The 18,535-nt window shown below is 39.7% G+C and overlaps 1 protein-coding gene across 2 annotated transcripts; it reads right to left on the minus strand.

Annotated features, from left to right (window-relative positions):
• Window positions 1–235: 235 nt before the first annotated feature.
• On the minus strand, window positions 236–2,168 carry HES4 (hes family bHLH transcription factor 4). Of its 2 annotated transcripts, XM_053451628.1 has the most exons (4): window positions 1,921–2,168; window positions 1,717–1,812; window positions 1,384–1,471; window positions 236–1,094 (listed from the first exon to the last, which is right to left on the minus strand). In XM_053451628.1, exons 1-4 carry the CDS (start codon window positions 2,026–2,028, stop codon window positions 538–540), a joined length of 849 nt encoding a protein of 282 aa, XP_053307603.1. In that variant the 5' UTR covers window positions 2,029–2,168; the 3' UTR covers window positions 236–537. The 2 variants fall into 2 exon arrangements, with proteins under 2 accessions (XP_053307603.1, XP_053307602.1); XM_053451627.1 differs by having other exon boundaries at window positions 1,717–2,168.
• Between the last annotated feature and the right edge of the window lie 16,367 nt (window positions 2,169–18,535).

An 18,535-nucleotide genomic window follows, 5' to 3' on the forward strand; every position in this document is an offset into this window, starting at 1 on the left:
TTGCTGTGATTGGCTGGATGCTCTAGATTTTAAGGCAGGGGATACAGTGAGGTTCTGGAGCAGCAGAAGTCATCTCCAATGCTTTGGTATGGCTCAGATAAATTCACTTTAAGAATGGTTTGCATGAGAGAGGGAGATATTCCTTCTTTTTATTTGGTTACCCTTGTTTAGAATCCAACTTGTCCCCCTCCTCCACACACAGACAATTTTGCAGAATGAACAGAGAAAACACAAATTGTTCTAAAATTTTAAGAGTTTATTTCATAAAACTCCAGTAACGTTTTGGAAAGTTTTTGACACAAAAACCAACACAATAACTTTGGCATTTCACATCCTTTTGTACCAATTGTACAAAACTAAACATCTCAGCAAAAGAGCTTTATTACAAAAATGGGTATTTATACAAGTTTTTAATAATAAAAAAGTGAAATCCCCATATCTGGAAATAAATATATATATATATTTGTGCAGATTGTCTCTAAGGCAAGGTCCCATACAACGGAACCAGTTATACAGTCTTGTTTGTGGCACAATTGTTCACCAGGGTCTCCAAACTGACTCTGTGTTGTCTGGGCCAGTGCCGACCCCAAGGGGGCTAACAGACTGTGCCAGGTGAGGCAGCTTGTGGCTGAAGGTAGTGATTCCCTGCACAGGGGACTGTCCCTGAGGTCCCCCACTGGATGTCACATTGCTGCTGGCATACAATGGGATGACAGGCCCAGGGCTGGAGGCATAAGCTGGGTTAGGGATGAGAAAGGCAAACTGTCCATCAGTGGCTGGCACCAGCTGGAAGCCTCCCTGGAAGACCTTGGGTGACACTGACTCAGCTGGGCTCATCTTGCAGGGAAGGGGCACTTGAGCAGGGGCTCCAGGTGCAGTGGGCATTTGGACATGCAGAGGCTGGCTGGAAGGGGGCTGTTGGTAATTCATGGCCACTATCTGACCCAAGCAGCCAGAGAGGTGCCCAAGTAGCCGGGTCCTCACTTCTGTGTTGACTCCTTCACATGTTGAGAGGAATCGAGTGACTTCGTTCATGCACTCGTTGAATCCTGCTCTGTATTTACCAAGGACTGAGGGGTCTGCTGTTAGTGCAGCTGCAGGAGAAAAGAGAAACGCCTGATTAGTACATGTGGAAACTAACATTACTGAAAATCACATCAATCTATACAAAAGGTTCTGACACCAGTATATAGAACCGGCATTAACAGCTGAAAAAGTCCCCCGGTATCTATAGTATATATAGTGATATCTGATGCACGGTTCATGATGGGATCTAGATAGGAATGAATTAAGGGCTACTTTACGATCATATATGATATAGCAATATACACAATGGGCAGTAATTCCGTGGGTACACGGTATGATTCGGAGCAGTGTATGTACCTGTCATCTGGACGCGCTGCAGGTTCCTTAGATGTTTCACTGTCATCTCCAGAATGTCTGCCTTCTCCAGCTTGGAGTGTCTGGAGCTCTGTGCGGAGATAGAAGCGATCATTAGCGGCAGGTCAGGGAGTATGGCAGGTTACATTAACAGGGAGATAAGGAGGAGCAAAGGGTGCCAGGGTGATTAGGAGGAAGAAAAGGGCTCTGCCAGGGTGATTAGGAGGAAGAAGAGGGCTCTGCCAGAGTAATTGGAAGAGCAGGTATAGAATATAGAATTGGTGGAGACGTGCCCGATACCAAAAGGGGTAAAATATCAGAAGCTGTGGAACTTACATCTTTTTTCAGTGCGTCCAGGATAAGGGTCTTTAACTGCCCCAGACTCTCATTGATGCGAGCTCTCCTGCGCTTTTCCATGATGGGTTTGGAGGACTGCAAAACAGAGACAAGACAGATGAGCACATAGCTGGGATTTACCGGAGCATCCTGTGTCACGCGTGGGCAAGAAAAATGCGAAGAGCAGGATGTGGATATATTTACCTTTCTGTGCTCACTGGCACTCTTAGGTTTATCCGGGGTCTGTGCAGAATTGGCCGGTGCCCCTGCAATCGGGGATGCGGTGGGTTTCTCCATACTATCAGCAGGCATGTTTAGCTGAGGCTTAGGAAATAAAAGCTAGCAGCGAGCAGCCCAAGCGTAGTTGTATCCCGTGTATAGTCAGTGCTGTGCCGATAAAACACCCGTGAGAAGCAGCAGCTCCCAATCCTTGGGTCTCACTCTCTCCCTTTCTCCCAAGGTGCGGGCTGCGGCTCTATTTATACCCCGCGCTGCTGCTCCCCATTCGTGTGAAACCTTCTCTGCATTCTTTCCCACACTCGCTCTGGCCAATCGGCGCCAGGGGCTCGCCTATGGCGCCTTCTGATTGGGTGTCCTTATATCCTCCTCTTCGCCCCCCCCTCCACCCTCACACGCAGGCTGCCAGTCACGCGCTTGGCTCATACAAGGCGCCGGGGATCGGGCTGGCAACAGAGCAAAGCACAAGGGCTGGGGTAACGCAGGTCAGGTTACTGGGGCAAGACATGGAGCCCGGGGCCCCTGCATTAAAGGCTATGCGTATATAGGGTGGCCTGCCTTTGTAAAGGTTAAATCAAAGAGATATCTAAAGTGATACATTTAATATACATTCTATTATTGTTTTATTATAACCAATATACTATAAGTCGGAGTGTGTATATGTGTGTGGGTGTATAGGTGTGTAGGTGTAAGGTGTGTGTACACTTAAGCAGGGCTACTAGAAAACCTTAAAGGAAATCCAGGATTTAACCATTGATATCCCAAGATGTTCTGCACCAGCCACAACAATTAAGAAATGTGAACACCCAAAGCCTTTTATCACGATCAGGCTGGTCACGGGCATACAGTGTAAAGTGACCAAAGTCACCCCACAGCCTAGGGGACCTCCAGCATCTTTTAAACTGTGAATTTTATTCGGAAGAGAGAGTCAGATATACAGAGAATACACAGGAGGATAGAGACTGCTGCTTAACGCTTGGATGCACTGTGATTAATAATCAGGACAGAGATGCCCAATTTCCCTTCCAAACATTAAATTGATTCTTTACAAAGCTGCTGCTCTGTGAATATACTTTCCTGCGTGTATAATGTAACAGTGTAACAATGTAACAGTGCAACAGTGTAATCACAACACCACAAACAAAGTTACAACAAACTCAAAACACTCAAAGAACTTTAAACACCAATAAAAACAGAAGATTAAACTGCAGACAGTAACAAAAAATCCGATCTGGGAACGCCTTAATACCATCTCCATAAACACATAAAACGTCCCAAAAAATGAATTATAGGCAAAAGTATACTTTTAACCACTTATATGCCTTAGGAAGATGCATGGTTTAAGGACATTTGCTAGAACTTTAGGACTGAAAATTTTAGGAATTTAAAAGCACAAATCCCAGAGGGGGAATTTAAAACTTTATAACTTAGATGTTCAAATAAAATTTCCTGCTAACCAAAAGTAGTTTTTTTTCCCATTTAAAAACATTGCACTTTCCAAGCATATTGACTGCACACATTGAAAGCCAATCCGGAGTCAGACCGGGTTCTCCTCGGATTGCTCTGTTATGTTACTTTTGGCTCAGATCGATGTTTTTGGATTGGGTTGAAATTAGAGTTGAGAACTAACTGGATTTTGACTATTGATGTTAAAACTGATGCTTCATGTTTGTGTTTAGTGTAAACAGGTGACGGTTTGTGAGTTTACGTCGCATCACAATGAGAATTTGAAAAAAAGCAAAACATTCACTTAAGTCAATAGTTTCCTTTTAAAATTCTAACCTACAGCCCGGGACCTGCTTACTCCGATCACCACGTCGGGTTCATTTATATGATTTATATGTTTGCTTTTCTAGTAAGTTTTCCAACCTAATGCAACAGAATGACCTTATACTAGGAACCTGACACGACAGGGTTAATATTGGTGGATCTTGTTTGGGGGCAACTGATACCCCTTTGGATTACTGTTCCCGTAAATGATGACATCCCCCGTATGTGATGAGGGTTAAAGTATCCATGCGGCAGATGTGTCAATCACCCCTCACATGAACCCCTCTTTTGCCCCCCCCGTGTAAGTTAACCATTTCACTACCGAGAGGCTTTGGTAAAATGTGTTTCGTTGTGTTAGAACTCGAGTAGTTAATAAGAATACATTGTTTCTCGGGATTTTACTAAGTATTTTGGGTGGGAAGGCTGTAAGAAGTCTTACTAATAACCGGTACCCCTCAATTCACGGAATGGCCAGTATTAGCCCCCGGTAACGTGCTTTGGTTAAAAGTCAATGCATGCAGCTATATTAATATATATATATATATACCCGCTAACAGGCGGGTAGAGCCGCGGTGACACTGCCTGGCAGCGTGTGCGGCGCGGACTCCCCCGGCCGTCTGCAAAGCGAACGCCCGGGGAAACCTACTGCACAGGCAGCCGGCCGGCACGCGAAGACGCGCCGACTGGCACATGGGTAGCCAATGGGCTGCCGCCGGGCCTCGCACCGCCCGCTGATTGGCTGAAGCCGGAGCGACCTGTCAATCAAAGGCGGCTGGGTTAGCGTTGTACAGCTGTGCGCGTGCCTCTGCTTTGGTTGCTCAGTGCGCGCTCGTCACCGCCCCCTCCCTCTCCCCCCCTCGCCTTCCACCGCCTCGCAGCCTCCCCCTCCCCCTCCCCTGCTCCTGTCTGTACTTTGTATCACCCGGGAGCACGTGCCAAAGTGCTGCTGGCTTTCTGCACGGTGCGCAGGCAGCCGGCTCCCAGCCCGGCCCGTAAAAAAACCGCAAAGGGAGGGGGGAGAGGAAAAATAATAATAAAAAAAAGCATGGGAAAACTCCGCCTCCCGCTCCCTCTCACACGGTAAACACTACCTCTTCTGTCTCATTAATGTAAATAGAGACACGGCTACTTCACATATTTTTGCAAGTTTTTTCTGCCCCAGGGTATTTTACTAACTCACCTTTTGCAGCAAGGAAACATTGTAAAAATATACAGAGCACAGCCACGCGAACGGCACATCACCCACGGGTGACATTTACACCAGTTCCCACAGTGTGGTGTGGCAGTTTTTTATGGTGAGGGGCAAATAAATCTGTAAAGTTTATATTACATCCTTACTATGATTTAAATGGTTAATACATGACAGGCTTACACTTTAGGCAAACAACAACAGAGAGGGCCAGTAAAAATCCCCGTGGTTGCTATGGTGATTGCACATTAGAACGTTATAAGATAGTTCATATTTGGAAACGTCGAAGCTCAACCAAAGGTGCCGCAGAACCTCTTGGGAAAGACAGATGGAAGTTCGCTAGTCTCCTTCCTGGAAACATTAGTCAGGATTATTACAATGTCTTAAAAAGTTCCGGGGCCAGGTCCGGATTGGCCATCTGACACGCAAGGCAAATGCCTAATGGGCTGGTGGCTGATAGGGCCCCATAATTATGAAAAAAGTGCAGCTCCAGAGGCAGATTCGGCCCTGCAGTGCGAGGCGACCAGCAGAATACATGCTATGAAAACATAACGTGTGGCCATGGGTATCCATCTGGTGGCCACACATACATCATTTGGTGGCCACTGGCCAAAAAGCACCAAGGCTGCTTAGTCATCCCCACTCCGACCCTGTCTGTAGCAAACGTATTTCTGCGCTCCGCTTGTGACACTCATCTCAGGAGCTTGTGACCCTAGCCAGCCTGTCTCTGAGTGAGTGTCACACCTACGCTTTTCAGGAGTCAGCCTTATTCACATATCTGCTTTTTATTAGTGTAATTACCACCCGGCGCGCCTTCAATAGGCAAGTGAAAACATAGACTAGGCAAATAGTAATCACCCATGTGCAATGACCCTTTCGGTGCCAGAGAGAACAGAAAAAAAACACACATTGCAGTGCCCTGGCACTGTAGGGGTTAACCCATCCATGTACAAAATCTCTATGTACAGGTGAAGCCCTGACATGTACAAATACAACATCATCCAAGAATGTTACTGAGAGAATAAGCATCAGTCATGAGCTGGTTTCAAAAGTATTTCATCGAAACCAGAACCATGAATGGAAACCACCGTTCTTTTAACCCTTAAAAGTATTCCCCCCCCCAGTCCTTGGCACTTAGTACACACAGTGGTGTCATGTCAATACAAACCTAAATATTAAGCGCTAAAAGATACCTAGCACTTTACGGTTTATACTATAACGAAAAGGAAATTAATAGGTACGACAGGTCCGATTGGGGTATAACAGGTATGATTGGGGTAAAAAATTGTATGAATACATAAAGGAAAGGAGGTCCATGCCCTGACGAGCATACACACGGATGTAATGCAGTTAATTCATGTCTATAAGGCAAGTTTACACATGGCTGCTGCACACTCATTTTTGGTATAGTCGCTTCTTCTCTATTAGAACACACGCAATACAAAAATCCGAAAAATATTAATTTCTTTATTTCCCTTTTTGTATAAAACGTGTTGAATAGATCGTTGCTGCCCCCTAGAGGCGTATTGGAGAACACATCTGCCATTGGGCTGAGTATCCATAATACACTTTATGATAATGCACATATTTTATAAACAATGTATTCCTTTTAGAGAAAGGCAACATACATTATGCAATTTAAGGGAAGTATCACATTGTATCCAAACAAAAATGGATATTGTCATATTGGCATCAGAAAATATGTAAATACCAATATATACAATAGCATTTTTCTAAAGTTTCATAAAAAAACCTGACATAACGACAGTTATCTCACCCCTTCCCCAGGAGCTTTTCTTATGTAAAAAATCTACATATTGCCACCTTCAGGATGCATATGGGGGGGGGGATACTCAAGTGTGAGATTGTGGGGACACCAAAGACCCTTCAGAGGCTAAGCCCTGCACATCTGTACTGGCCATACCACCCTGATGGTAGCCCTGTCTGTGTCTTACCCACCTCATCTTCTGAATGGGTCCAGTAGATAAATAGGGAGTCTGCAAATCTGCTTTTTCTGGTAATAAGATGGATTTGGGTATCTCATTTTTTTTTGTTACTAATGGGTTTGTTCACCAAAGCCAAAGCCTTTCCCCCAAACTGGTAATAATGTGAACAACTTGGACACTAACGTAAATGGATTCAGATGCTTAACTCAGCATCCTTCGGTTGACCTTTTGCATCTTGATTTGGCCGAAAGACTAAGTAATTGCCTGACAATCACTGGAAACCTCAACTGCTGTATAGAAGGCTGATGTTGGGAACCACCGCGTGGTTTTATCCGTACGATTGAACGGAGGCACTAGATGCAATTCTCAGATCAACCACTGGGTGGAGACAAAATCAACCCAGGGGAGACAAGATCAACCTAAATAATATAACAGATAATGCAAATATTCGTGCAATTACTGGTTTGTGTTTAAAAAAAAAAAGTGCAATGTTTGCTTTTCATAATTAAAAAAACACTAGTCAAAAATGACAAGTCATGCTTCATGTGTCACAGAATATAAATTAATACCCCCAAATGATAGCTTAGATTGAATCGTACACTAACATAATTACCATACATTGTAAAATATATGTATATATGGGTCTCATATAGTCCTGTGGGAAAAAAGACTCCAGGGAAAAATATTTTTTTTTAGCTAGGGGCATTATTTGCCTTATGTCTAGTTAGAAATTATTCAGGAATAAACAAACCATTTGTTTGTTTGATTAAGCATCTTGTCGCTACATAGAATGGACCACGCCACTCTTGGAGATACTGTACCCTTGAACATTTATGCTTTTCTGTTAATCAATTTTTCTTGCATGGCGAGTATGGCGAGTAATGCAAATGTGGTAGCAATTGCCTAGATAGTTTTCAGCTGTTTACTGTGCTACTAAACTGTGAATTATTAAAAATGTATCAAACTCAATTTTTCCACAGGCATATTTCTAACTCAGCATAGTATTACCTCACTAGAAGAACTGGATTGATTAATTATTACCAGATAGGGTAATGACTAAAGGTGTTTGAGTTTACAATATTTTTTTTATTCTTTTTTTTTACTGTTTTCTGATACATTTCAAGCATGATGCCATATTTTACAATAAATTAACAGCAAGACATGTCCCTCTTAGGGATACTATAGAAAAGTCATATCAATATTTTACTAATTGGTGAGTTATGTATTAAAGAAATAAATACCAGCAGACTTGTAATAAATACCAGAATTTCTGATACTCCAAAGACAACTTTATATGGCAGCTTGTAGAATAATGTAAGCTTTATAATATGCTAATTTTCTAATAAATAATATATATATCCATCCACATATCTTACTTTTTTAACAGTAATCTGGATAAAAGATCAAACCCAACTTAGAATAACAGGGCATCAAGATGACAGAATATGTAACTGGTATGAACAGGAACATTATTTTGCATTCCTGTCTGAGATAAACCCTGATGATTTATAGTTTGTTTGAATATGTATTATTTTAAGCATTTTTTCCATCATAAATGCACGATAGACTGAGGCATTATACAGAAGAAACCTGTCCACTAAGCTCATGGTAATGTACATATTATATTTTGCTATAGGCAGTAATCTTTATAATACATAGAAAATGAAACATCTGACTTATTTGGTATCTATCTATCTATCTATCTATCTATCTATCTATCTATCTATCTATCTATCTATCTATCTATCTATCTAAAAGTGTGGTGCAAGGATGAAAAAGAGGAGGCTGGGGTTCAAAGTGGATAGAACCGCCCTGGTTATTGGTCACCCAACAATTGCATCTTTACATTGTATCTTGCTGCACATTGAATGACTAATACACAAGTTATTTGCACACAGAAAACATGAGTTGAATTGCATTAATTCCAAGGAATTGTGTTGTTTTTGTGGATGATTCATATTAAATTTAAGCTGTAAATCAATCTAAGAAAATCTCACACAATACCAAGATTTTTCCCCCAAGAGGATGATCCATCCAAGTGTCAATTTAGGAGAGTCATCTGTAATAAAGCAGATCATTTACCCAGGCAATGGGTTTCTTAAATCCATGATGACTTGTAAGCCATACTGAAACTGAACTACAGTTTTATGAAGAACATGGCCTGGACAGGCAATATGTGCTCTAAACTAGGTCAGGGTTGGCAGCACATGTCCTCAAGCAGATGGCAAGGGTTCAACATAGCAGGTGAAAAGCGGAGGTATATGTAAGAATTCCACAAAAGCAATATGCACCCTTAGGAATTAGGAAGTGACCCCTTCAATAGGCAGGGTTGCATAGGCCAGTCATGCACTGCACGCTAGGGCGATTTATTCACTGGCTTACAGGGAATCACAGGATTTACAGGAATTATCTACCAGATGCACTAGCTTAGTTTAAAGCCTCCGGAGGGCAGAGAGACAGCAGTTTAAGACCCACCCCATGGGTAAACTATGTAAGAGGCCGGTGTGATAAAACCCACTTTAAACACAACAAAGCAAGAAATCGGCACCCACCCAGAAAATACTATTTAATAACATTTTTCTGAAGCATAGATACTGAGCATTCCATCACACTATATGGCCATATACTGCTTAGCTCACCACTACGTCAAAGTTGCCGAACCTTGGTGAGCTCTATCTATTCCTTACATGGCTCATTGCTTACCATTGAGCCGAATCAGTGGGACTGCATTGCCTTTTAACCTACGGAGACTATCCTGCAATTGAAATGGTCTCCGGAAACCATTAACGAGACACGTGTGGTAGGAGAGGTGATTCCCTTTACCTGCGATTTCAACTAACTCTCAGTATTACTTTCCACTTAATCATACTGTAAAACCATACTGTAGCATAACCATTTATACGCTGATATTAGACATATCTTATAAATGTTTCCACTTGAATACACAAAATGAATTATTAGTCAGTGAGAACGATGTGAGAGTTTTGCTAAACTCTACATTGTAATACAAATTGCACTTGTCTCTAAGTTAAAAAGCACCTTAATCCCATGACGGGCTGAATGCACATTTCCCCTCATCCCCTCTCGACATCCTACCCCGTCTTGATGTGGGACTATTTGCACAGGGCATAAAAGGCGGACAGCTGTGTGTGTGCTGCTTCTAAGACATTTATTTGCCAAAAGATTCCAGAAGCTAGACTAATCCCTTCTCGACATAAGTCTGCTTTCTACTGGCGGAGAATCATCAACCATGCTACTTGTAGCCAAAATAACCTGCCCCGGCAAATAAAACGGAAATAAAAGAGAAAAAATGCATTCAAAGGGCGCACACATTTTTTTTTTTTAGCCAAACAACAGCAATAAAAAAACACTATTGCTCTTAAAAGTCAATAGGGCACAGAATGTTTGCAATCATTTAGACTGGTACTTGTCCAAAATCTGAATGAAATACTCCAGGCTATTTCAGTTAATAACGGTTGGACAAAGACTAAAGCATGATAAGAAAAGAATATTAAAATAATAAAAGTATCTATTCTCAGTGGCACTCACTGATCTTAGACAAATACGATTTAAGCACTTCATTAAATAGCGCTATTAGAAGTATAACATGTTAACTCATTCATATTCTGGTACATTTAATGTATAGTTTTTATCTTAACCTACATTTTATTCTGTATATAACGTTAAAATATAATCCCTCCATAATGAAAAATACCCAAGTAAAATATCTGCAAATACAAACATTAGCTTAAAACCTTACTGTGGGCCTAGTTTCAAAATAATATTTGAAATTAGGTTATAAATAAAGGTATAGATATTTTAAATGTTTTGTTTCAATTTGTATGGTACAGAATAGCATAATATCCTCTGGGGCAGGGTAAAGACGTTTGAAGTTGAAACAATAAATAGTTTCAAATATAGAACATTTTCTGATCTTGCTTGAATTTGAGTGATGTCGGCATGCCTGCTTTGGGTATAATTACCATTGGTAATGGTAGGTTATAATGACATTTCTGTCATTCTGAAAGATGTCTTTTCACTAGATTTTGGTTCCAGTAATATTCTCTATATGGTAACAGTATTTTATGAGCACTCAGCAGCACTCGTGGAAGGCCATTGTTTCTACTCATGAGTGATGATCCTGGAACTAGATTCTGTTCAGCTTTTTCACTTGGCCATGTACTGTTACTGTTGGCCACCAAAGCTAATCCCTCTCTGGAGTAACAGAAATGAGGACCACATCCACTGGTAAAACAGATGGCCTGATGCACGAAAAGCCATGCTGGTACTGTCTGTTAATCTAGAAAAAAATCAGTGATGACAGTGCCTCACCATGCAAAACTTTCTTTTCCTGCTCTCATGCACAACACTGAAACAGTGGCGAGTAAGGGCAGCATGATATGATGTCATACTTGGAAACCTAATTTACTGGTGTGATGGACAAGAATAGTAAGGAATACTCTTTCCTTTATGATAATGGTTTGTCCTCCTCATTCTTTTTCTCCTTGTTTGTTCTTCATTCACTAAGATATCTCTTAAATACGTGAAAGTTGTCAAGTATAAGGAGGTACGCTTAAGTAGATATGTGGTCTTCACCAAGTAACACTTTTTTAAAAAAAGGGGACAGTTTTTAGCATTGTAAAGCTATATATATATATATATATATATCATAAAGTAAGAATCCAAGAAAAAAGAACACCGGTATTTTAGTCTCATTCTACTCTTTGTTCTTCCAATAGGAACATCAATCAGGTTCTGGACATAAAAAGACCTTGACAAGATAGTGTTTGTGCTGGTGGCTTCATACAGTCCTTAGCTATTGAGGTGCTACAAAAGCGTGATAGAACTCACTTAAGTGTAAACATCACAACAGAAAGACTCCCTTTATGGTGGGTGTTACAAAAGCATGGTGCAAATACTTAGAATGGGCACTGCAACAAATTCGAGCTTGAGACGTGGTTCCACACTGAAGCAGGACGGTTACCATTAAGTTTACAATAGGTTACTTCTTTAATATGCGGTCATCTCTTATAACTTGCGCCAATGATACACTATGACAAAAACATTTTGTAGGTTATCTTCTATAATATGTGTGATTCTAACAATTCACATGTTCACAAGAATCATTAGGAAACCCTTAAGACCTGTCCTGATTGGCTACAAAGTTGTAATACATTTTTTTTGGTAATAAAAAAATATATACAAACAACACAAGCCACCAAGTCAATAGACACTGGTACTGAGATGCTCCCGATCACCATTACTCCTCTAAATTGGGAATAAACAGCCTGTGTAAAAAATATCGGCGTTATATGGTATGTCCTTCTTGCAATGGTTTTAACGCTTTAGCAGCCTTGCCCTCAAAGGAGAACAAGAGCAGCCCGGAGGAACAGAAAGAAACAAAAAATGTCTGGACTGGTACTAGTGAAAAGGACATTCACTCTGTCACCTGATGAAAGCTCTTTAGAATGGGTCATTAAACCAAGACACTTGACATTAATTTTATTAATGTGGTTCACTGACACATTTGATGCACTAAGTACAACCAAGATGAAAAAGATGTTTAGAACCTCAAAGGACTAGAACATTCAATTTGATTTCCAGAATAAACAGTTTGAAAAGTCCATGTTTTTCTCTTGAATGTTCTGTCTGATTGTTCTCCATGGTGCACAGAGGACTTGGTAATTCTTCACACAAAGACAAAGGTACAAATGTGGTGAAAAAAAAGTACTTCCCAACAGGCATTCACTGCATTCTTTTTTAAGATATAGTGTGTTTAAGAAACAAGAGAGTGGGTGCTCTTTTTACAAAACCCCCTAATAAAAGAATGAAAAAAAGGACAGCTTTGAGAAATCTTTTCTCTGCATAAGATCCTTAATGTGAAATATTTAGTATAAAGTATGGAAAAAATTGAAATTTTAACTATTTCCCAGTTTAATAAAGAAAATTGGGGTGTGTAATGGCAGTGAAAATGTATATGTAAGGTAGATTATTGTCTTTATTTTTTGTAAACCACAGCGTTTCTAGAAAATCTACACTCTGTGTCCAGGTCTCTCCTTTTTCCTTTGCACTGAAGCCTTACTGAAGCCTTGAATACCTACAGGCAGTGGTGACAGGTCCCAAATCAGGCTATTTACACTATGGACGACCGCCATAATACTTTATCTATAATATCTGACGTATGACATCACATCGCTCAGTAATGACACTTCGGTGTATAAACAGCATCATAGTATGTCATGGACTGGTAGAGCTAACGCCAGCTGTACACTTTTTGAATTTTGCACACCATGGGCACGGTTTTAATGTCAAGCATTTTAGCGTCATACATACTTTATAAATATGGCAGACAAAGGAGCTTTAGAGGAGAGATTTATCCATTAAGCACTCAGCTTCTCTTTTACTGTAGACGATCTCTAATACAGATTCAAAATGAGACATGCAACTTATCCTGACATTCAGTATTTTCTCCATCTCCATGTACGGTATTTCACGTTAAAATGAATACTCATATGGTTGAAAAAGATAACTTGATAATTATGTAATGTAACATTTATCCCAATTGCTTGTACAGCCATATATTTTCTATTCAGTCACGTAAAGTGATTAAAATACCTTTCCTATAACTTTCTATATATGAAGCTTCAATAAAACACGCAGAATGCCTTTGATTTTTTATTTTCTCTTTTTTTTTTACATCTTTGAGACTATAATGAAGGTGTGCGGTTCTTCATTATTCATCAAAATGCCAAGTTTAACAAGCTGTTTAATTACGTGATTTTAAAATAACACTTTATGGCTGCTGAAAAAATGCTTGTAAAACGCATTGTGTTATCTTTCTCAGAAACTATTAAAAAAAACTCATGGACTCATGCAACTTTTTTCTAGCTTTTTAAAATGTATTGAAAAAAATACTACTATCAATATAGCACTGATTACGCATATGAAATAGTTTTTATATTTTGTATTAGAAGAATGATTGTCCATGCAGATCCATTTAATATTGGATTTATTTATCCTAAAAATGTTAAATCCTGAACTTGTAAGGTTACAAATGTTTGGATAAAAGGCTTATTACAGTAGCCTTACAAAATATAGTTAGGAAAGTTGTCGGTAACCCTCATCATTGAAAAGTCTTGGCGCAAACGTTTCGAGTATTTTCACATACTGGCAAAACCATCAAGTGTGAAAAAACTTTCAGGATGTTCAGGGGTTTTTTTTTCATCTCAGTATTAACTGGTATTTAATTGAAATGGCATTAAATGAGTGTGGATATTACTGGACCATGTTACTTCCCGAAAGCATGTAGAGGTGGCTTGTAAAGATAAGGTCTACAAGGTTAAGGTTTAAAACCAGAGCAAAATCATTTCAATGTGAACTTCTTCTGCATGATGGCCTTTTTGTTAGTTTTTTTTCTACAAGGCCTTTGAAGCTGGACAGATGTCCGTCTCTTTAAGTATCAATAGTGAGCTGGTCCAAATACTCGCAGACTTAACACAAATTATAAACATCTTGAAAAGGCGGCAGACATAAAAAGAAAGCAATTGAGGCGGTGTTATGGCCAAATTTAACACAGCCGAGTGCTCCATTCAGTAGGGCTCAGCATTGCCGAAGAGGTCCTTTTGACCGGATTCTGTTAATTTGTTGATGGATAATAGGCCAGAGTTACCGCAATCTATGTGCATATAGCAGAAAATAGAGTCAATTACATCTGCATTAGCAGGCATTGGGGAGAAAATCTCCTTACGTGCATTCTAGTGCTACACTAATTATGTTTGTTAAGTGGAAAGGATTTTTCTACAACCAGGAAATCGCTGGAAACAAAAGAGTACAAAATAAGATGGCAACTGTTTATTGAACATTTATTGACATTTCATGAAACATTGTGTGTAGGACAGTCCGGGTTTTAGAGATTATGCACGTAGATGGAATGGCGATCCTGCAATGTTATTGTACAGAACCTTATCCTCCAAATTGATGAATAGACTTGGCTTCAGTTTTTGACTCTCGTGTCCTTCTTCTTATTAATACCAGGATGAACCTGTCTGCATCTTCTTGATGTTGCCAAACACACAGATTTATAATCAGAGATGGCTCTGTGTTTTAAAGGTATAACGTACTAACATAGTAATTTAGGTTGAAAAAAGTACAACATGAGAATCCATGAAAATAAAAGACAGAGAAGGATCCTTCCAGTCTTTGTTTTTCCAGTAGGCCCAATCCACTTTGAATAGGAACATCAATCAGATTCTAGACATTGAAGAGATAGTATTGGTCTTGGTGGCCCCTTATTGTGCCTACTTGCTTCTTGGATGGGCTTTCATATTTTTAGTGCTCCCATCCTCCAGATTGTCTTTATCTTTTATTGATCTGTTCAAACCTTCCTCATTCTTGTATGGAGGCCATAAAGATGCCCCATTGAAGGAAACATAATTTTAGATGCTTGGCACCTGTGTTTGATAAATCCTCCATGTAGGGTATGGAATTGCTGATTTTTCTTGGAGGTGCCAGTGGGCTTTTTAAGACACAAGAACTCACAAGTAGCTTACGTCTAGCCATATGCCTCTAATGAAGTTGATTGAGCACACTTTCACACACCAACATTCTATTTGCTTCATAGGAAATGAAAGAGAATAAACTGAAATGATGGGACTATGTATAGTAGCATGATGTCTGAGCAAGAAAATTAGCTTGTGGCTTCTAACAGTTTGTAATTATTTTTCAGGCCTATTAGAGAGACATAGTACCCAAATAACCAAGGCTTCCAAGCTACATTTAAGTTAATTGGACCTGACAGTCACCTTAACTCGGGACAATTACGAGGTAAACTATCCAGAGGACATCAGATGAGTCCACAAAATCTGGTGATGTTCGTTAGCAGAATTCTTTAAACTAATATTGACCTGCAGGTCCTTAAGGTTCAAAGAGTTCTCTAATTAACATCCATTTAAAATTCCCATTTGTATTACTAATTAAGGAATCTGTTTATGAATATAATCCTTTGGAAGGGAAGTCCTTTCTCCAAGTATAGAACGGGACAGCTCTTGGGACTTGTAGGAATGTTTACACGTCTATCTGATTAAATATCATATTCTACTGAATATATAATATGTCTTTAAGATGCATGTATTTGTTTTTACCACTTTGCACAAGAATGCTTTTTTATCTACAACAAAAGAGATAGCAGATATGTTTTGGTTCAAACGAACACATATCCCTGGCGTCTATAACAGCTAGCGGGATATTTATGTTGGTTGCTAATCTAGGCCAGACCAAGGGCACCACTCCTAGCACCTACCTCCACGGCCACCATCCATTCGGTACATCACGTCATATTGGAATACATGCCGCTGGTACAGCAAGCTATAGAGGCTGTGGTAGTTTTACATAGTCCTCCATATGGTAAATTGACTGGTTGGCTGGGTCAGTGATCAGAACAACAGCAAACCAATAGAGCAATATGCCTAAACTCAGAGGGCCTGTGTCCTCAGGACCTTCCACCCTATGCATGAATATGCTTCTGACCACAGGGTTTGTAAAATATATCTTCTTGCCTCTAGCAGTGAAGAGATATCATCTAACTAGCTGCATGGATGCAATAATAACGTGTCTCCTGCCTCAAAGAAATTGAAGAAACGTATTCCGTTCGCTCTGCAGTGGAAACCAGCAATAGCCCAGTAATGGCACACCTGGCTGCTGTAAGTAATCTATTTATGTTCTGCCTATAAAAACTGCCTATGAACACTTATATAGTTACGATTTGTGATAACCCCCAAAGCATCTTCCCCATTTGTGTGAAGATGTCTCTTTGATATTGATCTATTACGCATAACTGTATTTAGGTACCGCAGAACCAGACTGGATTATGTGTAGGGGGGCTGAACAACTCCAGTCCTCAAGGGCCACAAACAGACCAGAAATTCGGTGTGTTCTTTCCTGAAAACAAGTAGTTTAATGAATTTTTGATTGAGATGCCTTGTGCGCAAACTGCGATATGTAAATACTGTGGCCAGAGCGTAGACCTCATGGCCAAGAGTTGTGACATTTAAAATAAAAAAGATGTGTTCTTTATTGCATGAGTACACAACAAACCGTAGTGTATGCTTAGTGACATTTAGCCCAAATTATTATTATTCTTTTTTGGGGGGAGTATGATGCATTCTCTTTCATCCAAATGTTAAATGTGTCCCATTAATTACACTTTCTGAAAGGTGTTAATAATCTCTTCACCACCATAGTCAATGCGCTCAACCAAAGACCCGCATTTTTTTTTATTGTAGGTGAACCATAAAGATAAAAATTCACGGATGTAACTTTCTTAACTATTTCTTTTAACGCACTTGGCCGAGGTTTCAATAACTTTAGATTTTTACGGATTTGCATTATAACGAAGAAAAGTCTTACAGATATATCAAAGATACTCACTGATGTTCTGGCTAACATCATCTGCCGACTTACCAAATAATGTGTTTGTTAAAACAACAAGTATTCCTAATTTAATTATATATGTTTGATCTTTTCTTGCTCCATTCAGAAGATACTGCCTTCAGAGACTTGTTACTACTACGCGTTGCATGCATTTATGCCATGTCATGGATTCTGTTATTGTCCACTGCCTACATAATCTCATTACGGATCTGTTCCCATACCTGAAGAATTTAAAAAAACAACATCAATTATAGTTGCTTCCCCCTCAAAAGATTCGTCATTTTGCCATCTGTAGGCAAGCATGCCTTCCAACAATATGTTTTGTGTCAGACTCCACTGACTGCATTAGTGAAAAGGTTCCTTTTTGACCAATTCATGGATTTTTTTTCCTCCTTTTTTCCTTTCATTGGGCTGTTGATGAGGTTGTTCTAATCAGATTAACTGAGCCCAGACACAGCAGTCCGAGTTTATTCTCTTAGAAAAAGGGGGGATTCAGGCAGCCCTGAAAACTTTTTGTACTTTTATTTCAACATAGCTGAATGCTTTTGTAAGCCACATGGAAGAAGGGCTTTGAGCAACCACACTCCCAGTTGATGAAGGGAATTTGGAATGGGTCACTAAGCCAAAATACTTCACAGAGAATAGAAGTTAATGCTGTTCACTGCGATTCAAAGAGAAAGAAGGAACTGAGCTTCCAAGTGGCTGGAACATTTAATTTAGCCCCCAAAATAAATATTGTGAGATGTCCAAGTCCATGTTGTTTACAACACTAATGAAATAAGCATTTCAAGCTTATGTCTTTTCTGTTTGATTATATTGTCAGCTATTGTAAGGAGCAAAAAGGTAGCTCTTGCTTCACACAATTAAGAACGCGTACTCAGATCCATTCATTAAGTATATACGTTGTATATAGTGCTAAAGAGTTCTATCCATAGAATATACATTGTATATAGTGCTAAAGAGTTCTATCCATAGAACTCTATCCATCTATCCATCTATCTATCTATCTATCTATCTATCTATCTATCTATCTATCTATCTGTCTATCTATCTATCTAGATATATATATATATGTAGTACTGTGGAAAAGTTTTAGGCAGGTATGAAATGCTGGAAGGTAAGAATGCTTTCATAAATAGAAATGTTTATTTTGATCGCTTAACAAAATGCAAAGTGAGTGAAAAGAAGAAAAATCTCAGTGAAATCGATATTTGGTGAGACCACCCTTTGCCTTGAAAACAGCATCGAC

Source organism: Spea bombifrons, chromosome 12, assembly GCF_027358695.1.
Source record: "Spea bombifrons isolate aSpeBom1 chromosome 12, aSpeBom1.2.pri, whole genome shotgun sequence".
Lineage (NCBI taxonomy): Eukaryota > Metazoa > Chordata > Amphibia > Anura > Pelobatidae > Spea > Spea bombifrons.

What these genes read in the sequence shown, in the direction of transcription:
- HES4 (XM_053451627.1), bottom strand. Translation starts at nt 2,028, where the DNA reads ATGCCTGCTGATAGTATGGAGAAACCCACCGCATCCCCGATTGCAGGG. An exon ending in TGGACGCACTGAAAAAAGAT is followed by an intron (nt 1,472 to 1,716) that starts GTAAGTTCCACA and finishes ATCTCCGCACAG; the next exon opens with AGCTCCAGACACTCCAAGCT. An exon ending in GCAGCGCGTCCAGATGACAG is followed by an intron (nt 1,095 to 1,383) that starts GTACATACACTG and finishes TTTCTCCTGCAG; the next exon opens with CTGCACTAACAGCAGACCCC.